General features: G+C 43.8%; 1 protein-coding gene and 1 long non-coding RNA gene across 4 annotated transcripts; one reads left to right on the top strand and one right to left on the bottom strand.

The window, feature by feature from the left end:
* Positions 1 to 1,292: 1,292 nt before the first annotated feature.
* Positions 1,293 to 26,084, bottom strand: LOC123652195. The gene is made up of 3 exons (XR_006741359.1): positions 25,676 to 26,084; positions 2,592 to 2,791; positions 1,293 to 1,425 (listed from the first exon to the last, which is right to left on the bottom strand). It is a non-coding gene; the product is annotated as an uncharacterized LOC123652195 (long non-coding RNA).
* TCEAL1 (transcription elongation factor A like 1) lies at positions 24,662 to 27,136 on the top strand. Of its 3 annotated transcripts, none has more exons than XM_036434536.2 (3): positions 24,662 to 25,269; positions 25,698 to 25,764; positions 26,082 to 27,136. In XM_036434536.2, the coding sequence occupies exons 1-3, from the start codon at positions 25,035 to 25,037 to the stop codon at positions 26,491 to 26,493; spliced, it is 714 nt and encodes a 237-aa protein (XP_036290429.1). In that variant the 5' UTR covers positions 24,662 to 25,034; the 3' UTR covers positions 26,494 to 27,136. The 3 variants fall into 3 exon arrangements, with proteins under 3 accessions (XP_036290429.1, XP_036290427.1, XP_036290428.1); XM_036434534.2 differs by having other exon boundaries at positions 24,680 to 25,269; positions 25,698 to 25,747; XM_036434535.2 differs by having other exon boundaries at positions 24,718 to 25,242; positions 25,698 to 25,747.
* Positions 27,137 to 27,869: the final 733 nt, after the last annotated feature.

Raw genomic sequence — 27,869 nt, 5'->3', positions numbered from 1 at the left:
CCATTTGCATTTAAGATTATTGGTACATACTATTTATTGCCATTTTAATTCTTTATGACTCCCTCTTATTACAGCAGTCCCTTTAGCAATTTTTTGCAATGCTGGTTTGGTTTAGCCTTTTTTTTTTTTTTGTCTGGGAAGCTCATTTCACTATCTATTTTGAATGATAGCCTTGCTGGATATAGTAGTCATGGTTTTATTCATTACCTTAAATACTTCATGCCATCCCCTTCTGGTCTGTAGAATTTCTGATGAAAAATTGCTGACAGCCTTTTTGGAGCTCCTCTGTTGGACAATTCCTTTTCTCTTGCTGCCTTTAATATTCTCTCTTTGTCTTTAACTTTTGGCATTTTAATTATGCTGTGTCTGGACATGGACCTGTTTGGGTTCTTCTTGCTAAGGACTCTCTGTGCCTCCTGAATTGTCTTTTTTCCATCACCATATTAAGGAAGTTTTCTGCCATTATTTCTTCAAACACGTTCTCTATCCCTTTCTCCCTTTCTGCCTCTCTAGCTCACCTACTATTTGAATATTGTTATGTTTCACGTTGTCCCACAACTCCCTTATGCTATACTCCTGTTTGTTTTTAATTGCTTTTCTTTTTGGTTCTCTGATTTCTTTCTATCCTGTCTTCTAAACTCTCTGACCAGATCTTTAGCTTCCCATGATCTGCTGTACATTCCTTCCAATGTGTTCTTTATTAGTATTATGTCATCCTTCATTTCCAAATGGTAATTTTTCATAGTTTTTACATCTTTTCTCATGCTGTTGAGCATCCTTGTAATCATCATTCTGAACTCTGTATCTGATACATTTCTTAAAATATACATATTGATTTCAGACAGGAAGGGAGAGGGAGAGATAGAAACATCAATGATGAAAGAGGATCATTGATCTGCTGTCCCTGCACGTCCCCTACTGGGAATAGAGCCCACAACCCAGGCATGTGCCCTTGACTGGAATCGAACCTAAAACTCTTTAGTCCACTGAGCCAAACCAGTTAGGGTTATCTGATACTTTTCTTATCTCCATTTCATTTATCTCTTCTGGAGAATTCTCTTATTCTTTCATTTGGGGTTTGTTTTTGTTTTTGTTTTTTTTTTAATATATTTTATTTATTTTTTACAGAGAGGAAGGGAGAGAGATAGAAAGCTAGAAACGTCGATGAGAGAGAAACATCGATCAGCTGCCTCCTGCACCCCCCCCACCGGGGATGTACCCGCAATCAAGGTACATGCCCTTGACCGGAATCGAACCCAGGACCTTTCAGTCCGCAGACAGACGCTATGCCACTGAGCCAAACCGGTTTCCGCGGGCTTGTGCTTTTTTTGTCTCTCCATCTTGTCTGCCTGTTTGGGTTTGTGTCCATGTATTAGGTAGATCTGCTATGACTTCCAGTTTCTCATCCAGAACAATTTATGATGGCTAAAATGAAAAGGGTGGAAAAGAAAAAGTTTTGGTGAGGGTAATGAGAAACAAGCCCTCTAAACATTGCTGATCGAATGTAAAATGCCTTGGAAAATAGACTGGCAGTGCTTCAAGGTGTTAAACACAGATTTATCTTATAACCAAGCAATTCCATTCCTTGGTATATACCCAAGAGAAAGGAAAATATATGGCCACACAAAACTTAAACACAAATATTCAAAGCAGCATTGTTTATAATAGCCAAGGAAAAAAGCCCAAATATTCACCAACCGAGGTATAAATAATATGTGCTATTTATCATAAAATATATTTGGCAATTAAAAGGAAGAAGTACGGAAACATGTTATAATATGAATGAAACTTTAAAACAATATACTAAGCGAAAAAAGTCACAAAAGACTATGTTTTATTATTCAATTTGTAAGAAAATTCTGTATTGGTAAATGTATAGAAACAGAAAGTAGATTAGGGTTGCCTGGGGCTAGCAGAAGGGTAGGGATAGAAAATGATTGGAAATGGATACCAGGTTTCTTTTGGGGGTAATAAAAATGTTCTAAAATTAGATTGTGTGATGGCTGCCCAACCCAGTGAATGTACTAAAAACCACTGCTTTGTACTTTTTTTTTTTTAATGGTTTTATTAATTTCAGAGAGAGAAAAGGTAATGATAGAATGATAAGAAACAATCATCAATCAAGTGTCTCTTGCAGACATCCTAACTAGGGATTGAGCCCGCAACCTGGACATGTGCCCTGATTGAAAAATGAACCATGACCTCCTGGTTCATAGGTCAATGCTGAACCACTGAGCCACATTGGCTGACTTATTTGTACTCTTTATGTGGGTGAATAATATGGCATATAAATTATATCTCAATAGCACCGTTAAGAGAAAAAATTAGACTAAATAGGAAGAGGGGGGAAATGGCAGCCGAACAGATGGACCTGTTCTGAGCCTAGTCCCAGAGCAGACAGAAGGAGCACCTGAGAGTCACTCGGAGAATGTTAGTTGGCAAGCTAAGGGGTAGCAGAACTCTAAGAGAAGGTGGAGTATTGCTGGACAGGATTTCCTGACCAAGCAGCCCACACTGCAGTGGAGACCTCTCAAGGAGTTATAGGCTCAGAGGGAAAACTACTCCATCTTGCAAAGAAAAGAGAATCTTACCCGAGGCCTGAGAAACCTCAACAGTGAAGACCACCGAACAGCTGTGATGCACCAATCAGCGCAAACACGTGGATTCAAGGGAGTTCTTCAATCACCCACGGAAAAGTCAGAGTTTACCGGGGATAATGTGAGGGATCTGGGTCCCCGCAGCAGCTGCGGCAGCAGCTGTGCAGCCAGGGAGGCTCCAAAAGTGGCAGCGACTGCAGAGAGAATCGTGCACGCTGTAAGATACACTGCTGGGTCTGGCGTTATCTTTCCAAAATTGGGACTTTTTAAAACGCCAAGGGACGTAGGACAAATTGTTAAGAATCGGGACTGTCCCGCCAAAAGCAGAACATCTGTTCACCTTGACGCAGACCCATCCTGCGCCTGTTCCCCTTCATCCCCTTGCTTCTGAGTACTAGGCAAGGACTGCCCAGTTTGGCATATCCTGGGAGACTGCAGGGAGAAATTGCCTTCCTGGAAACAGGGGATCAGAATGGGAAGAGACTATCTGGAAGCCAGCACATTGACACAATGGAATACTATGCTGCCATAAAGAAGGAATTCTTATCATATGCAGCAACCTGGATGGAATGGGAGAACATTATGCTGAGTGAAATAAGCCCATTAATGAAAGAAAAACACAACATGATCTCACTCATTTATGGATAATAAAGAACATTATAAACTGATGAACAAAAAGATAGATACAGAGACAGTAAAGCAACAGACTGTCAAATTACAGCAGGGAGGGTAGGGAGATCTGGGGGAGATAAGAGATCAACCGAAGGACTTGTATGCATGCATATAAGCAAAACCAACTGACGAACAACTCTGGGGAAGGAGGGCATACATGGGAGTGGGGGGGAGGGCAAGATATGTACACATATAATAAGTCAAGGGCACATGCTCAGATTTCAGGCTTGGTCCCCAGTAGGGGGTGTGCTGGAGGCAGCCAATCAGTGATTCTCTCTCCTTAATTATGTTTCTATCTCTCTCTTCCTCTCCCTTCCTCTCTGAAATCAATAAAAAATATTAAAAAAATAAATAAAATGAGCATGTCAAACTCAAAGGCTAACACAGGCCAAATAAACAAGGTTTAAGTTTATGTGGGCCACAAAAAGCACACACAAAAGTTTCAATTTCCATAGAAACGAAGGTTTATTTAATAGAGATATGCTGAATACAAAGGGCTGAAATAGATGAGTAATCATTAACATAAAATAATAAAACATTTTAATAAAAATTTATTTTTTCTTGAACATTAAATTACCAGACACTGAATAACTTCACAAATAAGTGTAATGCAAATAAACCTATTTTTCTTGTTCTCCAAAAGTGAAATATTTCCTGTTGCACACACCAAACAAGTCAGTCCAAGACGAATGATGTGGCAATCAGCTGCTAAAATATTTGCTGCTGGTATTAGTGGAAAGAAATGATGCACCTGCGCATAAGGCACACATAGGAAATGAATGCAACATGATTATAGTAATCAGTCATTAATGAACACCGTAATTCATTATTAATAATTATGTTTAACAGGATATTGTAAAAATTAAGTTACCATAATTTTTAAATTTTTAAATTTTTAAAACGTTTCTTATATACGGTTAGATTGGCTGGACCAGAAAAATATTCACTGTGGGCCGCATGCGGCCTGCAGGACACAAGTTTGACATGCTTGCTCTAACAGGGGTCCTCAAACTTTTTAAAGTGGGGGCCAGATCACGGTCCCTCAGAGAGCTGGAGGGCCGGACTATATGAACTACTAATTCCTACTGTAACACCTCGGCTGCGCTCACTGCCCAAAAAATCTGGCGGGCCGGATCAGACTCCTCTGCGGGCCGCATGTGGCCCGCGCGCGGGCCGTAGTTTGAAGACGCCTGCTCTAGAATAATCCAGCTAGTCACTAGAAAATAACAATAACAAGCTCCAGATGGGGAGGGAAAGCCAATATTCAGAGTTGCTATAATACATTATCTAAAATGTGCAGTTTCCAACAAAATCTTGAGATGTGTAAATAAATAGGAAAGTATAATACATATCAGGAAAAGGAAGCAGGCAAGGGGAAGGGCAGGGGACACCCGGAGAATGACAAAGTCAGGGATCTGGGCTGGGGAGAACTGCAAAACCTCCGAGTCCAAAGGGTCAGAGGGAAACCGCATGGCACCGAGGCCGTCTTTCTTGGAACAGGCGTAGCCTCTGACTGTGGGAAGAGGTCCGCAAAACTGCTGGTGGTAGGCGATTCTAGATCTGGGTCCACATTCATGAGAGACTGGGCCCAGAGGGGGCAGCCTGGACAGATGCCCACGCTGCACCATGCCGGTGGCAGAGGGGCTCACAGTAGTGCAGCTCTTTCCCCTCTTGGTGGCCTTTGCCCTTCTTTGCTGAAAGGTTCATAGGACCTTTCAGATACAGACACTCACCCATGGCTGAGGTGCAGGAAAAGGAGCACACTTGTAGAGTCTGGGGAGAGGCTGGGGAGAGGAGAGAGTTGGGGAAAAGTGGCCATGAGTCTGGTGCTGAGTCATACCTGACTTGCTGGACCTAGGCAGCCATTTTCTCCTGAAGAAATAGTCCTTCCCTGCAGTCTCCAAGCAACCAATACCACCCCCAGACTACACCCGGAGTGGTACAAAGGATTTAAAAAAATCTGAATATACCTAAGAGTCCAAAGGGACTGGCCCAAACAGAGGCCTTCATTCCCAGCAACAGGAAACAGGAACCATAGATAGTACAGAAGAGTGGGATCTTAAACCAGCCAAAGGAATACTTGACTTTTTCATTTTTATTTTATTATTTTGTTATCTTCTTTTTTTCCATTTGTTTCTTTATTTTCTATTTCTTTTTACATTATTTTTTTGCCATTCTAATTTATTTTTATCCTATTTTTAATAAATTTTAAATTATTATCATTATCATCATCATCTTCTCTTTCTCTTTCTTCTTATCCACTCATCCTCTTTCTACTTCCTCTATACTGACCTAAGGTCCTCCCCATATTCATCCAATTCTTAACTTTACTTTCTGTATATAAGATTCTGGCCCACCCTCTTTACTGAGAATTTGGTGTTTGTATGTTTTGGTTTATCTTTTTTGTTCTCTGGTGTTTTTTCCCCATATATACATCCCCCCCTTTTTCTTCCTTTTTCTTTTCTCTCATACCATTTTTTTTCTCTCTTCGATATCATTTGTTCTCTCTTGTCTCTCCCCTAAGTCTCTTTTTTCTGGTGGTCACTTATATTGGTGTCATGAGTACATTCATATTTCGTTCTCTTTATATTGTGGAGAATTTTTTTAAAATATCTTTTATTGAAAGAAACCAAGATGGCGGCATAGGTAAATGCCTAACTGCAGCCTCACACAACAATTTCAAAAAATACCACTAAAATATAAAGTGGACATTATCCAGAACTATAGGAAAGTTGGCTGACTGGAAATTTTACAACTAGAAGGAAAGAGAAAACCAGAAGGAAAATCAGAGGAGCTGTAAAAGCCTAAGGTACAGAGACATGGTGTGCACGTGGAGAGAGCCAGAGAGGAGCGGCGGCTGAGTGCCTGGTTGGCGTTTCCTGGCGGGAAGGAGATAAAAGCTCCGGACTGTGCTGAACTCCAGTTCTGACTGCACTGATCCCCAGTTCTGGGCGAGACCCTGGGGTCCCGGGCTCATACAGAGGGATTCTAGGCTGTAAGGCGGAAACTCAGGGGAGCAGCAAAAGGCAGAGCCCGGGAGTCACGCACATTGTGCGCAGAGGATGGACTGTTGTCTGTGCCGCTGGATTGCCCTAGCAGGAAGGAGACAAAACCTCTGGACTGCACTGAACCCCACTTCCAACTGCACTAAACCCCAGTTCCGGGCTCACTGGGGGAGAGACTAGACTGTCTGGTAGTGGGCGAAACTCGAGGGCACCTTTCTTTCAGAGGTGCTTCAGCGAGTACCAAAGCAGGGAGTACCAAAGGACACTGGGGAACACTGAGACTCAGGAACCTCATAGGGCGGGGCTGACAGGAAGCCAAGGCTGTAGGCTCCACCCTGAAACTCCGCTTCATCCAAGCTGAGCACAGAGGCTGTTGAATGAGGCTGTCTCCTGGCATAGACACAGCTGATACTCACAGCCAATTGGCCTGGAGGTCAGTTCCTCCCAGTGATACCAACAACAATTAAGACTTAACTACAAAAGGTTGTACACAAGTTTACAAAGGGGTGCACCAAGAGTGTCCACCTCAGATAACTGGGCGGCTGAACCACTGAACCATATAGGACACCTTAGCACACAAAGCCACCCTACAAACTAGGGGAAGCAGCGAAAATGCCGAGACAAGGAAACAGATCACAAACAAACGAAATGGAGGACAAAAAGCAACTGGATATAGAGTTCAAAACCACACTTATAAGGTTTTCAAGAATTTCCTAGAAAAGGCTGATAAAATAAATGAGACCTATGAGGATATGAAAAGGGATCAACTAGAAATAAAGAATACATTGTCTGAAATAAAAAATTTTATACAGAGTCCTAAAAACAGAGTGGAAGATCGCAAGAATCAAGTCAAAGATTTGGAACACAAAGAGCCAGAGGACACTCCTCCGCAGAAGCAAGAAGACAAGAGAATCCAGAAAGTTGAAGATAGTGTAAGAAACCTCTGGGACAACTTCAAGCGAACCAACATCAGAATTATGGGGTCCCAGAAGAAGAGAGAGAGCAAGATACCGAAAACCGGTCCCGGCTTGTCGAGGAAAACTTTATCCCATTTGTCCAATGTGCTAGAGAAGGAGCCACATAACCAGACACCCGGAGAGGAGACTCCATCCACAAACAGGTCAATAACACCACAGACCCAACTACAGAGGCAGGAAGAAGGCGGCAGCGAGGGAGAGCGCATGCGGGAGCAAAAGAGGAATGTGTGGACACGTGGAGGGGGGGGGGTGTGAATGTGTGTGACTGAGGCAGTTAGATTCCACAGGACCTTTGGGGGTGATTAACCGGGCTTGCCTAACCAGGCAGCCTCTGCTACCATTGCACAGACTCCTAGAGAGGCCAGTTCTACAGAGGCCTAACCTTTTTGAAAGGGAGAGTTGCTGTGACTGAGAGCCCAGCCTCATCTCCACCTGATATTCCAGGGTGCCCTCAAATAACACCTGGTACTCTACAGCCACCCCGCCAGGGATGTGCTGCCTCGGCTCTGGTCCCACTGTCATTGAGATTCCAGCCAATCTGGTCACGGGCTCCTGTGAGTTCTGAAGCATGCTCCCATCTGACCAGACCAATGCTTTAGCCAAGGCCCAAGGGCATCACGACCACGTAAGTAGTAGCCATGTAAACAGCCCACCCCCATCCAAGGAGCATTGGCTGCATGAGCTGCCTGCCCCCATCCGAAAAGAAGCAGTCCCATGAGCGGCTGGTCTCCATCTGAGGAGCAGAAGCTGTGTGAGTGGCCCACTCACCATGCAAGCAGCACCCTGATCCCCCTGATTGCTCTCTCCTCCTGGTCTGATCCCCCTAATTATTCTGCCCTCTTGACTTGATCCCCCTAACAGCTCTCCCCTCTTGGCTTGATTCCCCTAACAGCTCTCCACTCCTGGCCTTATCCCGCTAATTGCTCTCCACTCCAGCCTCATCCCTTAACTGTCTAACTGCATTCCCCTCCTGGCGTTATCCTGTTAATTATTCTCTCCTCCAGACCAGATCCCCCTAACTGTGCTCGCCTCCTGATCTGATCCCCACTGACTATTCTCCTGTCCTGGCCTGATCCCCCTAACTACTCTCCCTTCCTGGCCTGATCCCCGTAATTGCTCTCCCCTCCTGGCCTGATCTCCCTAATTGCTCTCCCCTCCTGGCCTGATCTCCCTAAAGGCCTAACTGCTCTCCCCTCCTGACCTGATCCCCTAAATGCCAAACTGCTCTCCCCTCTTGGCCTGATACCTCTAACTGCTCTCCCTTCCTGGCCTGATTCACCAACTGCCTCACTGCTCTTCTCTCTGGCCTAATTCCCCTAACAGCTTTCTTATCTGGTCTTATCCCCCTAACTGCTCTCTCCTCCTGGCCTGATATTCCTAATTGCTCTCCTTCCTGGCGTGATCCCCTAACTGCCAAACTGCTCTTCTCTTTGGCCTGATCCCCTAGTAGCTCTCCTATCTGGCCTTATCCCCCTAACTGCTCTCCTCTCTGGCCTTATACCCCTAACTGTTCTCCTCTCTGGATTGATCCCCCAAACAGCTCTATCTGGTCTTATCCCCCTAATTGCCTAACTGCTCTCACCTCCTGGCCTGATATTCCTAACTGCTCTCTCCTCTGGCCTGATTCCCCTAACTGCTCTCCCTCCTGGACTTATTCCCTAACTGCCACCTTCTCCTTTCTCCTGAGATGCTGGCCTTCTCCCAAGGCCTCTGCAAAAGGGACCGCACCTCTGGACTGGCCCTTGGCCCTCACAGCCACCCGGCTGCCTTTGCAGCTGCTGTGGCTTGGTCTGGATGGACGTCCCTAAGGACATTCGGAAGACATCTTCCCTTATCAGCATATTACCCTTTTATCAGTATAGATAGTGAGACTACTAAATGCTTTCTTCGTATAATAATGCAAGGATGTCTGCACTCACCACTGGTATTCAACATTGTACTAGAAATCCTAGTTAGTGCAATAGGCAAGGAAAGAAAAGGCCTATAGATGGGAAAAGAAGTAAAACTTTTTTGTTGTTAATACTCACCTGAGGATATTTTTCCATTGGTTTTTAGAGAGTGTGGAATGGAGGGGGAGAGACACACACAGAGAGAGAAAGAAACATCAGTGTGAGAGAGATGCATCGATTAGTTGTCTCACACATGCGCCTGACTGGGTGTCCTTGACAAGAATTGAACCCACAACCCTTTAGTCTGCAGGCCAATGCCCTATCCATTGAGCTAAACCACCTATGGCCATGGTTGCAAGCCACATGCAGCTCTTTGGCCCATTGTGTGTGGCTCTTCCACAAAATACCACGGTCTGGGTGAGTCTATTTTGAAGAAGTGGCATTAGAAGAAGTTTAAGTTTAAGAAACTTGGTTATCAATAGAAATTTTAGTCGATGTATTTTTTAAAAAAATCTTTATTGTTTAGATTATCACAGGTGTTCTTCTTTTTCCCCTATAGCTCTCCTCCACCTGATTCCCCACCCCACCCCACCCATGCCCTTAACCCCCGCCACTGTCTTCATCCATAGGTCCAATCTCTTCCCACAGCCCTCACACTCCCTTCCCCCTGAGAATTATCAGTCCACTCCCTTTCTATGTCCCGGATTCTATTACATCCATCAGTCCATTCTGTTCATCAGATTTTTTTTATTCAATTGATTTTTAGATTCACTTGTTGGTAGGTATGTATTGATGTCATTTTATTGTTCATAATTTTCATCTTTACTCCTTTCTTCTTCTTCATTTTCTTAAAGAATACTCTTCAGCTGAGAATCCAAGATGGCTGCTTGGGTAGGCAACTAGCCGCAGCCGCACACAACAATTTCAACAAAATACAACTAAAATATAAAATGGACATTACCCAGAACTATAGGAAAGTCGACTGACTGGAAATTCTACAACAAGAAGCAAGGAGAAAACCAGAAGGAAGCGCGGAGGAGCTGTAAAAGCCCAAGGTACGGAGACACGTGGCGCGCGCGGAGAGGACAGAGGCGGAGAGGAGGGAGGCCGAGTGCCTGGCTGGCAGTCCCAAGCGGGAAGGAGAGAAAAGCTCCAACTGTGCTGGGCCCAGCTCCAACTGCTCTGAACCCCAATTCTAGGCCAGACCCCGGGGACCCAGGCTCATCCATAGGGAGCCGGGCTGTAAGGCGGGACTCCGGGGAAGCGGCGAAAGGAGGTCCCGGAGGCGCGCACACTGCGCGCAAAGAAGGGCCGGCCGGCTGTGCCGCGAGATTGCCCTGACCGGAAGGAGACAGGGGCTCCAGACTGCTCTGAACGCCACCTCCAATCCCACTACCAACTGAACTGAACCCCAATACCGGACTCATTGGGGGAGAGCATAGACAGTTTGGCAGCAGGCGAAAATCAAGGGCACCTTTCTCTCAGAGGCGCTCGCAACAAGTACTGAAGGACCCTGAGTCTGAGGAGTCGCATAGGGTGGGGCTGACGGAAGCCAAGGCTGTAGGCTCCACCCTGAAACCCCGCCCCATCAGGAAAGCTGCCTGCGAAAATGCCTAAACCAAATAGATCACAAACGAAAGAAATGGAGGACAAAAAGCGACTGGATATAGAGTTCAAAACCACACTTATAAGGTTGTTCAAGAACATCCTAGAAAAAGGCCGATAAAATAAACAAGACCTATGAGGATATGAAAAGGGATCAACTATTGTAGAAATAATAAGGGATCAACAAGAAATAAAGAATACATTGTCTGAAATAAAAAATATTTTATGGAGTCCTAAAAACAGAATGGAAGATCGCAAGAATCAAGTCAAAGATTTGGAACATAAAGAGCCAGAAGACACTCCTCCGCAGACGCAAGAAGGCCAGAGAATCCAGAAAGTTGAAGATAATGTAAGAAACCTCTGGGACAACTTCAAGCGAACCAACATCAGAATTATGGGGGTCCCAGAAGATGAGAGAGAGCAAGATATCAAAAACATACTGAAAGAAATAGTGACAGAAAACTTTCCCCACCTGGTGAAAGAATTAGACTTACAAGTCCAGGAAGCGCACAGAACTCCAAACAAAAGGAATCCAAAGAGGACCACACCAAGACAAATCATAATTAAGATTCCAAGAGCAAAAGACAAAGAGAGAATATTAAAAGAAGCAAGAGCAAAGAAGGTAGTTACTTATAAAGGAGCACCTATACGATTGTCAGCTGATTTCTCAACAGAAACCATGCAGGCCAGACGGGAATGGCAAGAAATATTCAAGGTGATGAATAGCAAGAACCTACAGCCAAAGATAATCTATCCAGCAAAGCTATCACTCAGATTCAAAGGTCAGATAAAGAGCTTCACTAATAAAAAAAAAGCTAAAGGAGTTCATCACCACCAAACCAGAATTATATGAATTGCTGAAGGGGGTTCTTTCAGAAGAGAAAGTAAATAAAGATAAAAATTATGAACAACAAATACGTAACTATCAACAAGTGAATCTAAAAACCAAGGAAACTAAAAAAAAAAAAATCTGAGGAACAATATTAACTGTTGAATATAATAGAATCAGAGGTATGGAAGGGGAGTGAACTGTTTATTCTTGGGGAAAAGGGGAGAGGGGGATGTGGGAAGAGACTGAACATAAACTGTGCACCTATGGATGAGGACAATGGGGGGTGGGGAAAGGGCAGAGGGTGGGGTGAGAAGGGGGGGGGGAAGGAACATTTGTAATAATATGAACAATAAAAATTTATTTTAAAAAATTAATTAATTAATTAAAAAAAAAAAAAAAAAAATACTCTTCAGCATTTCATATAATCCTGGTTTGGTGATGAACTCCTTTAGCTTTTTCTTGTCTGTGAAGCTCTTTATGTGATCTTCAATTCTGAATGATAGCTTTGCTGGGTAGAGTAATCTTGTTTGTAGGTTCTTGCTGTTCATCACTTTGAATATTTCTTGCCATTCCTTCTGACCTGTATAGTTTCTGTTGAGAAACTAGCTGACAGTTATATGGGTATTCCCTTGTAATTAACTATTTTTCTCTTGCTGCTTTCAAGATTATCTTTGTTTTTTGCCTTTTAATTATGATGTGTCTTGGTGTGGTGCTCCTTGGATTCCTCTTGTTTGGGGTTCTGTGAGCTTCCTGAACTTATAAGTCTATTTCTTTCACCAGGTAGGGAAAGTTTTTTGTCATTATTTCTTCTAATAGATTTTCAATATTTTGCTCTCTCTTCTTCTGGAGCCCCAATAATTCGGATGTTGGTACACTTAAAGTTGTCCCAGAGGCTCCTTACACTATCTTCATATTTTTGGGTTTTTTCTTTTTCTTTTTCTGGTTGGGTGTGCTTTGTTTCCTCATATTTCAGGCCTTTGGTTTGATTCTTGGGGTACACTGATCTACAGTTGAGTTTCTGTATATTCTTTATTTCAGACAGTGTATGCTAAATTTCTGACTGGTCCTTCTCCTTTTTTTTTTTTTTTTTTTTTTTTTTGGCATTCTCATTAAGGTCCTTGAAGGTCTCATCAAGTTTCTCAGCAGTTTTTAGAAGATTCTTGAGTAACCTTATGAATGTGTTTTTGAATTCTATGTTGTTCAATAGTTTGCTTTCCTCCGTTTCTTTCATTCATGACGTTTGTCTCTGCATTTTGGCTGCTTCCCTGTGTTGATGGAGTGGCTTTGTGTGGTAGGTGACTTATAGGGGCCAGTAGCTCAGCCTCCCCAATCACCTGAGGTGGACGCTCTTGGTACATGCCTTTGTGGGCTCAGTGCAAGGTCTTGGTGTAGGTAAGCCTGGATTGCTGTTGATATACTGGGAGGAATTGACCTCCAGGCCAATTTGCTGTGAGGACCCGCAGTGTCTGTAATGGAAGAACTGCTGCGCTGGAGACACACTTATGGTGCAGGCCTTGTTTCAGTGGGGCTTTGGTGCTCACTGAGTCTGCCTCTTAAACGTGTCATTTATGGAGTTGAAATCTGGTGTCTCACACTGACCACTAGGTACACTGGCTTTTGGATCTCCAATGGGGTGCAGGTCAGCTACTGTCTAAGGCCACACAGCAGGAGCTACAGTGAGAACTACAGTTTTCTCCTCTTTGCTTGGGGTTTGGAGGTTTTGGAGCTGTCTGACCCGGGCTGCAAGTTTGCTCGGTTAAGCAGCAATAGGGCAGGCCATTCATATGCAAAAGCTGCAGCTTGGAGCCTGGGTAGGTTTGTAGGATGTGCAGGGCAGAGTCTCAGGGCGTCACTAGGCTAGGGCATGGCAAACAGCAATGGTTGCCCATAAGCTATCTCTGCATCTCAGACCACATCCCCACATCCCAGCACAGTAAACAATTATTCCTGAGTGCAGCTCTGCAAGCAAGCCACCCTCACTCTCTGACTCAATGGCAGACAGTCCAGCTTCTCCTGGTAGGAGTTTGGGTCCCCAGCGTTTTCCCAGAAACTGGATTTCAGACTAACCAAGAGCCTGTCTCCCTTGGGCTGAAAAAAGCAACATTCACTGCCAACCTGGATCGCGCCTCTGTACCTCAGCTTTTCAGCGCTGTGCACATCTCAGTATTCTTTCCTCTTTCTTTCTAGTTGTAGAACTTCCACTCAGCCAGCCCTCCTGTGGTTTTGGGTGATGGATGTTTTGTCTTTTAGTTGTAGTTTTGATATTGTGCAAGGCAGCAGTTCAGGTGTTTACCTATGCTGCCATCTTGGTTTCTCTCCATTGTACTATTGATATTTGGCTCTCTTGACTAATGAGTTTGCTGACCACTGACCTAGGGCAAGAAGTAAAACTTTATTTGCAAGAATATTATGAGTGTGTAGAATGCCCTACGAATCTATAAAAGTTATTAGAACTGTCTGGCCAGTGTCTCTCAGTAGTTGAGCATCGACCCATGAACCAGGGGATCATAGTTCCATTCCCAACCAGGGCATGTGCTGGGTTGCAGGCTCAATGCTCAGTAGGGGGCATGCAGGAGGGAGCTGATTAACGATTCTCTATCATCATTGATGTTTCTCTCTCTCTCTCTCTGGAATGAAAAAATATTTTTATAAAATGTTATTAGAACCAATAAGTGCATTTAGCATGGTATCAAGATTAATAGTCAATACACAAAAATCAAATATGTACACATGTATTATATACACTGAGTGGCAGGATTATGATGATCTCTGAACACATAATAAACCTGGCCACTCAGTTGAAACCAGTTTGGCTCAGTGGATAGAGTATCAGCCTGCGGACTGAAAAGTCCCAGGTTCAATTCTGGTCAAGGGCATGTACTTTGGTTGCAGTACATACCCAGTGGGGGTGTGCAGGAGGCAGCTAGTCAGTGTTTTTCTCTCATCAATGTCTCTGAGTCTGTATCCCACTCTGTAAAATTTCAATAAAATATATTTTAAAAAATAATAATCTGGCCACTCAGTGTGTGTGTGTATATACATATATACATATATACATATATACATATATATATATACACACACACACACACACACACACACACAGTGGTGCCTCGCATAAAGAACGCCTCGCACAGCGAACGCTGCACACAACAAACTTCATTTCATGATTCATACAACGAACTTCGTTTCACACAACGAAGTCGCCCGAGCTTCCACGACCGCTTTGCCCGAGCTTCCACGACTGCTTCGCCCTAGCTTCCACGATCGCTGCCGATGTATTGCATCCTTCCGCGCAGGCACTGCAGGCAGTCGTTAGTCACTGCGCTTAACTTAAGCACGTATCGCGGCAATCGTTCTTCATTATGAATTAAATCACGCACGTATCACGGCAGTCGTCCTTTTAAGTTAAACTCAATATTTTTTTTATATCATGATGTATCTAAATAAAAATAATAACAAAAAATTTATCTTTTTTTATGTCATCTTAGCATATTTTATGCTACAGAACGAATTATTTTTTTTAACATGTATTGTTATGGGAAAACGCGTTTCACATAACGAACTTTTCACATAACAAACTTGCTCCTGGAACGGATTAAGTTCGTTGTGTGAGGCACCACTGTGTGTGTGTGTATATATATATATATATATATATATATATATATATATATATATATATATATATATTAGAGGCCCAGTGCATGAATGAATTCGCCGGTGCATGAATTCATGCATGGGTGGGAATCTGGCCAGCCTGGCCAGGGGGAGGGGACATGGGCGGTTGGCTGGCCTGTCTGCTGAGCAAACTCCTGGTCCAGGGAATAATTTGCATATTAGCCTTTTATTATATAGGATATACACTGAGTAGCCAGATTATTATGCATTCAGAGATCATAATAATCTGGCCACTCAGTGTGTGTGTGTGTGTGTGTGTGTGTGTGTGTATAAAATTAGAAAATGAAAAAAAAAATACTATTTGCAATGGCATTAAAAAGCATGAAGTAATTTGGAATAAATTTTATGCATGACATAAAGACTATGATATATTGTTGAGAATAATTATGGAAGACCTAAAAAAAAAACTGGCCAAGTATACCATGTTCACATATCAGAAGACTCAATAGTGTCAAAGTAGCAATTCTTCCCAGATTAATCAGTATATTGAATATAATTTCAAGTAAGATCCCAGCTGGCTTTTTGTGTGAGAATCAACAAGCTGATTCTAAAATCTGTGAGGAAATCCATGGGAATTGTGACAGTTAAAACAATCCTTAAAAATAACAATATCAGAGAACTAATACCTGACTTTGAGCTTCCTAGAAAGTTGCAGTAATCAAGACAGCATGGTATTTGCAAAAGGACAGGAGAGAAGAAACACAGTATGTATGTCTGCCATTCTCATTGCCTCACTTACATATTGGATTCCCTATGTCCCATAAGCACAAAATTCCAATAGACTCTTGATGTATGGGGAATTTGGCAACACGCAAACATGTAAATGGTAAGCCTATGACTTTTATGACTAGAGACCCAGTGCACAAAATTCATACATGGGGGGGGGGGGGGTTGTCCCTCAGCGGAGCCTGTGCCCTCTCCAACCTGGGACCCCTTGAGGGATGTCAGACATCCCTCTCACAATCCGGAACTGCTGGCTCCCAACTGCTTGTCTGCCTATCTGATTGCACCTAACTGCTTCTGCCTACCAACTTGATTACCCCCTAACCACTCCCCCGCCAGCCTGATCGACGCCTAACTACTCCCCTGCTGGCCCAATTGCCCACAATTGCCCTCCCCTGCCAGCTTGGTCACCCCCAACTGCCCTCCACTGCAGGCCCAGTCCCCCCAACTGCCCTCCCCTGCTGACCATCTTGTGGCAGCCATCTTGTGTCCACTTGGGGGTGGCCATCTTGTGTGTTAGAATAATGGTCAATTTGCATATTACACTTTATTAGATAGGTCTGCTAACAGATAGGAAAGGCCACCCTTTTGATTCCATTCAGAACTTACTTCTAACACAGAATCTTATTTTAAGAAAATGACCAAGAAACCAAATCATATCATTTCTCACATGTGTTACTTCCCTGTATTTGCCAACCACTTACACGTTGAAAATGATGACAAAGGGAAAGATAGAGCAACCACAGTTCCTTTTCCTTTCAGTCCTGTGAGTATACACATGGGCACATATCAAGAAGTGAAATAAAAACAGTTGAGTTAATTTTCTGCAGCATTTCCACTGTTCTGGTAAGAAGTAAATATGCATGTACGAGCTACAGAAATATGAGTTGTGCAGTTCTGGTGATTCTTCATGAGTCAGATACTCTTGTGTTTGCATTTAAAATTGGCATTATAGCCCTAGCTGGTATGGCTCAGTGAACAGAGCATCAGCCTGTGGACTGAAGGGTCCTGGGTTTGGTTCCAATCAAGGGCACATGCCCAGGTTGTGGGCTCGATCCCCAGTAGGGGGTGTGCAGGAGGCAGCCGATCAATGATTCTCTCATCATTGATGTTTCTCTCTTTCTCTCTTCCTCTCCCTTCCTCTCTGTAATCAATAAAATATTTAAAAAATAAAATTGGGGAGGAAGACCCTGCTATTCCACAGTCCCTTCCGGTGCTTAGGCCTCTGGGAGCAAACAGGAACACTAGAGACAAAAAGAGGGGTGTAGGGGGAAGGGCTGAGCCCACCCTCTTGCCTTACCCTTGCCCTTGGTGCCTAATGCTGCATAAATGCACCCACTGGGTGCATGCTACCCTCTATGCCCCATCCTTGTGCCAGGCCCTGCATTCCTGTGGGGGTACAGAGGGTGAAAGCTACAGATGCAGGCCCATTCTGCACCTCTTTGCTTGGGCCCAGAGTTTACCTTTGTGCCCTCTATTATAAGCCCCTCCCAGTCCTGTCATGTGCCTTTGGCTCTCCCTGCCCCCCATCTCAGCTATGGGGCCAGGGGACCCCTCTGCCCCTTTTGCCTTCCTCCCAGAGCAGCTTGGCCCAGGGAGAGGGGGTGAGGGTGGGTGCTGCTTAGTTGATCCTACCCTGACCTAGAGGAAGCCTCTATTTATTTATTAACTTTTGTTTACACTCTGGAATTGATCCCTTCCTCTAGGGGTCTCAGGAGGGGGAGCCCAGGACCCCTGAGACTCTTCCCTTCTTCCTCCAATCCCCAGTTTGTCAAATAAGATTCCACTGGCTCCTCTTTTTCCTGGGAGGTCAGGGTGCTGTCCCTTACCCTCTGTTTACATCTCCCCTCTACCCCGCTGTACTGCATATTGCTGAGTTTTCTATTTTTGCAAAATAAAGTGATAGAAACTCAAAAAACTAAAATAAAATTAGCATTGTACAATATGAACTGTTTAATTCATGTTAATAAATTAATATTTTAATTTTTCTTTACTTAGAACAATATTAAATGATAAATAAAAAGCACTATGACAAGGTCAACATCAATGATCATAAATCATACTGATAGCATGTAGCCTTGATATGATGAAATGAAATAGCATTTTATCTCTGTGATCTTCCTCCCCAAAACCCATAGCCCTAGTCTAACCAAGAGAAAAACACCAGCCAAATCCTAATAGATGAGCGATCTACAAATACCTACCTAGTATACTCAAAATTATAAAGGTAATCAAAATCAGAGAAAGTCTGAGCCCTAGCTGAGTTGCTCAGTTGGCTGGAGTATTGTCCCATACACCAAAAGTTTGTGGGTTTGATTCCCGGTCAGGGAACATACCCAGGTTGTGGGTTTGATCCTTGATGCCTGAGTATGCAGGAGGCAACTGATCAATGTTTCTCTCACATCGATGTTTCTCTCTTTCCCTTTCTCTCTCTCAAAATCAATTAAAAAACATATCCTCAGGTGAGAATTTAAAAAAAAAAAATCAGAGAAAGTCTGAGACACTATCAAGAGGAGCCTAAGGAGATGTGACAACTAAAAGCAACAGAGGATCCAGGAGAAGAAAAAAAGTGGCATTAAGTAAAAACAAAGGAAATATGAATAAAGTATAGACTTTAGTAACAATATATTCATATTGGTTCATTAATTATAACAAATGTACCATACTATTGTAAGATGCTACTAGGTGTGGAGTATATGTGAATTCTTTATTGTATCTTCTCAATTTTTCTGTAAATCTAAAACTAACAAAACGAAGTCTATTTTTTTAAAAAAAAAAACATGAAAAGTTGAAAGACGATAGGAGAAAGAAAAACTTTATACTTTATAAAATACTTTGTATTTTAGTGCTTTTGATGATATTCTTGTTTTTTAAAAAGTATTTCAGTCTGGCCAGTGTGGCTCAGTGGTTGAGCATCAACCTATGAACCAAGAGTTCACGGTTCAATTCCCAGTCAGAGTACATACTCGGGTTGCGGGCACAATCCCCAGTTGGGATGCGTACAGAAGGCAGCAAATCAATGATTCTCTCTCATCGTGATGTTTCTATCTCTCCCTCTCCCTTCCTCTCTGACGTCAATTAAAAATATATTTTAAAAAGTATTTCACAATAAAGAGTTTATTTTTTATTCTTTTGTCTTTTGAACAACAGGCCTTGCACTGTCATTTTACACTAGGCCATGTAAATTATGTCACCTACCTTGCCTCTGTCCCTGCCTGTTCTCCAGCCATCAGATTGGTGTCTAGGCCCTTTTGAGGGTGTCTGAAAGGCTAAGAATGAGGCTGTGAGTGTGTCAGAGCCCAACGGAGAAGGCCAGCATATGATGAGTTCTGTGCTCCGAGCTCTTCTAGATCCTGGGAAAGGCAGCAGCAGCCACAGAATGCAGAGGCCCCCACTCAGCCCCAATGGTGTTTCTATGAGAAGCCCTCCTCACCATGGTGGACAGACAGCATGGAGTTGTAGTAACCTAGAGCTGGAGGGGATCTCATTCATTGTTCTACCACAACTCTCCTCTACCTTTTAGAAAGAAGAACATAAATGCACAATGAGGGGTAGAAGACTCCCAGCCTCCAGAGCCCTCCAGCGAGTGAGTGACAGCCCAGATTAGCCCTGCCTTCCCCGTAGTGTTTGCTAGCAGCCTGAGTTGCTATCCCACTTTTCCTCAGACTCTTGTTTCTCTGAGCACGTACAGGGTGTGTGTGTAGGCCCTGATAGGATAAGGCCAGAAGTAGGAAAGAGAAGGCTCTAGTCATTGCTCCCACTTGACTATTTCCCCTGGGGTGGAGGTGGGAGAGGAGAGACTGAGAGCCACAGCCTGGACAAAGCCTGCTGTAGCCCACAGCAGCAAGTCTTGAGACCAAAGAACTGCCATGGGTGTCATTAGGAAAGAATGCAGAGGCAGCAGCAGTGGCAGCAGGGGGAACTTCAGGGCTGGAGGGCAGAACTCAACTCCAGGTTGACTGGCCTTGAACAGTGAAACCAGACCTCCAAGGAGTCTGTGCTGTGGAGGGGCTCAGAGGGAGGAGGGCTCTGATCATGCTGCAGAAGTGCAGCCTGACCAGGATACAGGAATCCCTGAACCAGAAACCTGTGGGCTTCCTCAGATCCCTTATAAAACGGCCATGCCCTGGAGACTGTTGTCATGGCAGCAGCTGCCAGGGCTGACTGTCTTTCCCCTGCTCCTTGGCTGCCTTGCCAGCCTTCAGCTCCAGTTACACGAAAAGGCCTGTGCTGCCCACTCCAGCTGCACATAAAGGTGTCTGGAGCCCACTGCCCAGGAACAATTTTACAAAGTGGTTAGAGGTTCAATTTCTCATATCATACTGCTGTGGTTTAAATCCCACCTTAACTACTTACTATCGTCTGTGTTTCTGTGGGAACAATCTGTAACATCCCAGAGCCTCAGTTTTCTCACCTGTAAAATGGAGCTTCTTAGACTTCAACTCTCACTAGCAATAGTGAGCCCAGCAACATATCGTCCCAGGACCTTACATCAGCAGCATCAATCAAATCAGGATTATTTCACAGCCTCCATCCTGATCACACATAGACAAGGGGCTGATCACATTCCTTTGTAACAAATGGTTGTCACCATTGTAGGACCAACTTCACCCCCTCCTTGTTGAGAGCCCTTCCTCTCAAGGGAACCCCAAATCAGCTCCAGTCAGGCAGAGACTTAGAGCCAATACCAAGACACTGTCTTCTTTCCTCCTTTCCTGGTTCCAATTCCTCCTACCTCCCTTGTCTGCCCACTCCCTGTGTTTACCAAGTTCTCATCAAGGATTAATTTATACTGGTTTGGGAGCTTCCAGGGGCAACTGTGTCTTCTGTCTGCAGCACTAGAAAGTAATCCTATCCTGAGCAGTCACACTGAGAGAGGAAATGAGGAGAACTGGCCCAGCAGGGCACACACTCCTGGCTGCCAAACTCAACAGGGAAAAGGAATTTTCTATTTGGAGTCAGAGCTCTTTGCTGAGATCTCCCTAGAACTTTCCTGATATTGGTGTGCTTCAAATTAATACTTTGTAGCTAATGTACTGAATAACAGAACCTGGATTCAAAGAATGAGGGGGAGAATCTCGTAAGACAACATTTAACCTAGAAAAATAGAAGCTTCTGTACATGGGTTAAAATGGACTTATAGTAATACGTTAACAGGGATGTATGAAACAGATCTGGGGGGAGGGTCTCAGTTGACTGCAACTTAAACTGGATTCAACTGTAACCCTGTCAAGGTAGTTCAGTTGGTTAGAGCATTGTTCAGCTACACCAAGGTTGCTGGTTCAATCCTCGGTCAAGGCACAAACAAGAATACATCAGTGGGTGGCAAATCGATGTTTCTCTCTCTTTTTTTCAAATCAGTAAAACAAAAAAGTCTCTAAATCAATTATGCAATGCATTTTTTAAAATATATTTTTATTGATTTCAGAGAGTGGAAGAGAGAGATAGAAACATCGATGATTAGAGAGAATGATCAACTGCTTACTGCACACCCCTTACTGGGGATCAAAGCCTGAAACTTGGGCATTTACTCTGACAGGGAATTGAACGATGACCTCCTGGTTCATGGGTCATCAACTCAACCACTGAGCCACACCAGCTGGGTGATGAAATTGGTTCTTTAAAAAAATACACACAAGCCCTAACCGGTTTGGCTCAGTGGATAGAGCATCGGCCTGTGGACTGAAAGGTCCCAGGTTCGATTCCAGTTAAAAGCATGTACCTTGGTTGCAGACACATCTCCAATAGGGGGTGCAGGAGGCAGCTGATTGATGTTGCTCTCTCATCAAAGTTTCTAACTCTCTATCCTTCTCCCTTCCTCTCTGTAAAAAAAATCAATAAAATATATATATTTTTTAAATACTCGCAACTGGATTCAACTGTGATATGGCATCCACAATATCAGCTATGATCTTAGGATGTATGTATAGACGTATAGTGTCTATTCTAGAATGAAGGATGTGATAAGATCATTCCATTCTACACTAGTCAGAATATCTAGTATTTTCAGAGAAATTTACAAATTCAGGAATATATAGGATGGTCAGTGACTTTGAAAAGATATATCACATCAGAAAGAGATGAAATAAGAGAGGAGGTTTTTTTTGTTTTTTTTTTTGTTTTTATAAGAACATAACTGTTTAAGGACTAAATGAGATAACACGTTGAAAGTGCATAGTTAGAATGCCCAATATACGTGACCAATTAATGTTAATAATATAAGGATGATAATTAGTGCTATTAGCACTGTCATGCTGGAAAACAAATCAGTTTCACTAAAAAAGAGATGTTGACAGGAAGCCAGGAAGGCTGGTCAACAACCTTAATTGTTCTAACCTTTAGTTGAGATATTGTTAGCTAAAGCAGCCTCCATCTTGTTTGTCCCTCGAAAGTTTCTGTTATTTCCTGCCTAAGAGCTACATGTAAATTTCTGTTTATGTTGCCTAAGATGTTTTCCCCAAAGCCTCAATAAAAGGGGATGGCAGGGCCAGAGCGGGAGTAGTTCTCGCACTAGAGTTGGACTACCGCCTGGCCCCCCCATATCGCCAAGTTGAATTTCTTCAAGTCTCAAGTCTCTTCATTTGTGTGTGGCCCTTCTCCAGAACCTGAACCCTGAATTGGAACTCTTTCTATGTGGGCCGTGAAAGAGATTCCTATAATGTCATACTATTATTATTACTATTATCATAGTTAATGCTTATAGAGTGCTTTCTATATGCTAGGTACTCTTCGGGGCCCTTTACATATTCTGAATCGTTCTTCTTACCAATCCTATAAGGTAGGAACTATTATGTCTCCAAGTTTGAAGATGAGGAAGTTGAGTCACAGAAAGTTCAAGTAGATTGCTTCACAGATGGGAAGGGGAAAGAACCAGTACATTGACCCTGGTGTGTCAGGCTAGCAAGGGTAAAAGGCACTTTTATATCTTATACTTGTACCCTCCAGAGGGTAGAACCAAGATGTGTGTAAACTATTGGGAAGAAGATTCAGCACAACAACATCAAAAACCCATTCTGAATTATTAGAATTGCCTGAACTTCCCATCACAGGTTGTAAGGAAAAAAGGATAGAAATGAAAAAATGAATGAAATGGGGCTCCTCTTAGAAAGAAACCATACAAATAATGAAACCAAGCCTTCGTGGAAAAAAAGAGAAAGAAATATAGTGCAGTGCCACTTGGGTTTAAAAAGTAACAATTATGGAAAATATATAAAGGTGAACTAATATCTGTCTTTTTGCTATCTCAACCAAGAATAAATTAAATGTTGGACAAAAAGTTACAAAATGGATAATTTCACGTATGAATTTGTTTGGAAACGTACTAGATGGTCACACTGGATTTGAGAGAAGCAATCCCAAGATCTTCACAGATGTAACCACCACCTACCCTGAAAGTATGAAATTCAGAGAAGAGAGGTATGGTCTGCTCTCTGAAAGAAAGGGCATCCGCATGAGAAAGTAGCACCCAGGCTGATGGGAGTAGGTAAGATACAGGCATGAGGGTGAAGATCATAAAACCCAATTTGATCCCAAAATACAGAGTTGTAATGACAATTATGTTAGCATGATTTTAATCCCACTAGTCAGTGTGTGGTCAACAGAATTACTGAATGTCCTCTGTGCTGAAACTATTTTTTGGGGTCTAGCAGTCCCATGCCCCAAATACTTGCTGATTTAGTGAATTAATAAAAACTTCCTCAACCAGCAACACCAAGAGATCTGAGTCCCAGCAAAATCTCTTGCCTCTATTATGAAAAATAATGACTGAATAGTATATATATTATGAATACTATATACTGTATAAAATACTTATATTATTTACATTACTCTCTCCCTCTCCCCCTACCCCTCTCTCTCTCTCTCTCTCTCTCTCTCTCTCTCTCTCTCTCTCTATATATATATATATATATATATATATATATATATATGTAAAATAATAAATAAATATATATATGTAAAATAATAAAAACATAATATGCTAATTAGACTGGATGTCCTTCTGGAAGACCTTTTGGACGAAGCTGGGGCTGCGAGGGAAGTCTGGGTCCCGGGTGCTGGAGGGAAGCAGGTGCCGGCAGCTGGGGGAAGGAAGGCCTACTCTTGCATGCATCAGGCCTCTAAAAAAAATAATATATATATATATATATATATATATATATATATATATATATATCGATATATACACACATACACACACACACACACACACACACACATACATACACACACACACACACACACACATATATATAAAATGTCACACTCTGCACCAAAAATGCTCCCATTTCAGCTAAGTTTCCAGACTATTTGTACTTAGACAAATATATATTTTGATTTATGAAATTCAAAGTATTCAGTCTTGCCCTAACCAGTTTGGCTCAGTGTATGGAGAGTCAGCCTGAGGACTGAAAGGTCCCAGGTTCGATTCCAGTCAAGGGTATGTACCTTGGTTGCAGGCACATCCCCAGTAGGAGGTGTGCAAGAGGCTGCTTATTGATGTTTCTCTCTCATCAATGTTTCTAACTCTCTATCCTTCTCCCTTCCTCTCTGTAAAAAAATCAATAAAATATTAAAAAGTATTCAGTGTTTTTAGAATGACATACTTTACAAACTTAATTCTTTCTACAGTTCTAGAACTGAATGATTACCAAATTAGACTAGACTCTAGAGCTTCTATTTGTGATATAGGTGTGATGGCTCACAAAAAAATAAAATTCTTAAGTAATGGAAAAATGAAAGGCTATCTCCCGTTAAAGTGATGAGATGCAAACCATGTTGACAGAGCCTACATGGACACGATAGAGTTATGGATATGGATTTAAACTGGGAGAGGTGGCATATGATATTGATTCATTAAGGAGAAATAGTCAAATTTCAGTGCAGGATCTGGAGTGAAGGGGAAATATTGGGCCTTGGTGACTGATGACGTGAGAAAGGGAGAGAGGTGGTATCAGGGGAAGCTGCTGAGAGGAAGAGGCAATAACCCCCAAGGCTGGATACTGAGCATTCCTGGTAACCAGGAAAAGGCAAATATAAACAAAGAGAGATGAGTGAAGATGCCTGGTGCACTGAGGGTCTGGAAATACTGGCAGATTACTGCAGCACCGCACTGGGTCAAAGTGGTAGCTGGGGATCTGAGCTCGGTGGTGACGCGAGGACCTCACGTGACCAGGAGCCTATGTCTGCCCAAGTCCCTCTCATCCTGGTCCTTTTTGCCAGTCCAGACACCGTCTGCCCTTTGGTGGAGGGGAAAAGCAGAAGGAAGTGAGTCCCCGCGGTCCTCTGAAATCGGTATGAGTGTCAGTGCTGCCCAGTAACCCTAAGGACCAGGATGGCAGAGTCCAGGCCTTTCCCTATGCCCCCACTTTCCCCGCGCCCCCACTTCGGTGCAGAAAATGGTGGTTTTGGGGGTGGGGAGGTGAATGGACCAACCCTGGGAGGGAGCCACAGACACTTAGATATAGATTCTAAATAATCCTTAGCTTCCACATCCCGCCTGAAAAGACATGATGAGCACCGAAGGGTGGGGGTGGGGGGCACGAAGGACAAAGCTTGAGACGAAGGGAGACTTGGAGGGGGTGGGGGTGCCTGGCTGAGGGAGAAGCAGAGCCGGCTGGCGCGGGGTTGGCGGCTGGTGCCCAGAAAGGGACGCGAGTGTCAGTCAGTCCTTCCTCCCTACCCACTCCCTTCCCCCTACCCTGTCTGGCGTCTGTCTGCAGGTCTGCAGGTCACAGCGGAGAGAAAGCCTGGGAGCAAACGGCCTGGAGAGGTCCGGGTCCCGGAAGGGTTGGGCAGGGTCCGCGATGGGGTGCGCGAAGGCCGCGGGTGGGAACCGAGTCCTGGCGGCGGTACCGCCCCGCCCCTGCCGCTGCGGGAGCGGCCCCGGGCAAGGCCTGCTGGGAAAGCGGTGGGCTTCGGGAAGGAGGGGGCGACCTGGGCGGGGTCCGGAGGTCAGGGCTTCTCGGCCTGGGTGGGTGGGAGGACCTGTCCCCGAATCAGGAAAAGGCAGCTTTTGGAACTCAGGGCCGGGCTTTTGGTCCAGCCACCAAATATGCTGACTAGACTGTCTTTCTCGTCTCTTCCGAAAAACCGTGCTGATGAAGGCTGTTCCCAGCATGGACACATCCTGCCAAGCGAATGACCAGCCACAGGGCGTGCCCGAGACGGACGAGGAGCAGCCTCAGGTGGAGCCCTCGCCCCAAGAGCCTAGCCCGGAGGAGCATCGCCCGGAAGAGCCTTGTCCAGAGGAGCTTTCTACCGAGGAGCCATCTTCGGAAGACCAATCCTCCTCCGAGGAGGAGTTCTTTCCCGAGGAGCTCCTTCCCGAGCTGCTGGGGCCCGAGGGGCGCCCCCCAGAGGAGCGCCTTCCCGGGCCCGAACTGTTCGAGGCGCGCCCGCCCATGGAGCAGCCTCCCTGCGGAGTGGGGAAACACAAGCTGGAAGAAGGGAGCTTTAAGGAGAGGCTGGCACGCTCTCGCCCGCAGTTTAAAGGGGACATACATGGCAGAAATTTGAGCAACGAGGAGATGATACAGGTAGCAGAGGAGATGGAAGAGATGAAAAGAGTACGAAACAAATTGATGATCATGCACTGGAAGGCGAGACGGAACCGTCCTTATCCCATTTAATGTGCCCGGCCTTTAATGCTGGTTTGCCTAATTTCAGTATTGCCACTCGAATCCCTCTCGCCATCTTCCTAATTTTAACTTTTTTTTGCATGGCTTTATTTAAGGTGTTTCACTTGTAACTGGTGTAAAATTGGGCTTCCTTCCCCTCCCATCTGCAAGTCTCCCTATCAATCATGTCTCATCCATTTGCATGGACAGATGAACATTATATATTGTGAAGTGAAAAAGGCAATTTTCAAAAAGTATATGTAGTATCCCATTTTTGTAAAAAATGTATATTTATATATTAATATGCAAAGTAAAAAAAATATATACTTCAAAGGCTTAACAATGGCTGTCTTTGTGGTAAGAAAATAGGTGTTTGTTTTTTATTTTTGCTTTGTTGGAACGTCTCATTTTTTCAGGACGAACAGATTTTACTTGTGTTCCAAAAATTCCACACCCCAATATAATGGGGGAAATGTCAAGCAGTATACACATTTATCACCTTATAAAGACAATGTAGCACTTAATAAATATTTGTCAGAACTATTAAAAAATCCCATATTTCTTCTGAATCTCAGGCAGAAATATGTATTTGTTTAAGGATTAATCTTTTCCCACTTAAATAGGAGTAATACTTGACTTACAGGGCTGCTGTGGACAAAATGAGGTAAAAATCATGTGAGCTGTGTGTTTTTCCCCCCTTGCAACATTCAGGACCCCAACCCCTAGCAAGCTTGAGCCATGAAGGAGGGCTAACTCCATTCCTGTGAGATTCCAGGTGAAGCCACATTTTATTCCTGCCCTGCTTTCCACTCCCCTTGGATACTATCCTGTCTGTTAGGCACAGCTGCCCTTCTCTTGGGTCCTGCTCCTTCCAGGACGCCCATCACTGGATGAAGTCTCACTGATAGCTCTGGAGTCCCTGCTGAGCCAAAGCTGAACTGTGTTTCCTACAAATATTCAGTGAATGCACCTCCTCCAGATTTAATATTATACTGTTAACGAAAAAAACCATTGAAACCTGTAAAGAATTTTTTAATGAGTTTATTTGAGCCAAAACTGTCGACAATTGCCGGGAAGCAAAACCTCAACAGATTGAGATAATGCTCCGAAGAATGGCGGGTTACATTTCTCTATTTATACACTGAAATCAAAGGAGGGACATAGGTGAGTTACATGAAATTCATTGGTGATGGAGTAAGGAGGGGGGAGAAAGCAAAGTAGTGGGAAACTCCTGGGATTGGATAAAAAGTAAAATGATGGATATATACTCAGGTG

This window comes from Pipistrellus kuhlii, unplaced genomic scaffold, assembly GCF_014108245.1.
Source record: "Pipistrellus kuhlii isolate mPipKuh1 unplaced genomic scaffold, mPipKuh1.p scaffold_m20_p_126, whole genome shotgun sequence".
NCBI classification, from domain to species: Eukaryota; Metazoa; Chordata; class Mammalia; order Chiroptera; family Vespertilionidae; genus Pipistrellus; species Pipistrellus kuhlii.
The sequence above is the reverse complement of the archived record's forward strand: the minus strand, read 5'-3'. Positions and strand labels throughout refer to the sequence as shown.

Excerpts from the sequence above, each read along its gene's own strand:
- TCEAL1 (XM_036434534.2), top strand. The coding sequence starts at position 25,035 with ATGCCTGGTGCACTGAGGGTCTGGAAATACTGGCAGATTACTGCAGCA. Across the intron at positions 25,270-25,697 it reads CCCGCGGTCCTCTGAAATCG|GTCTGCAGGTCACAGCGGAG; the intron begins GTATGAGTGTCA and ends GTCTGTCTGCAG. Across the intron at positions 25,748-26,081 it reads GGAGCAAACGGCCTGGAGAG|GCTGTTCCCAGCATGGACAC; the intron begins GTCCGGGTCCCG and ends GTGCTGATGAAG.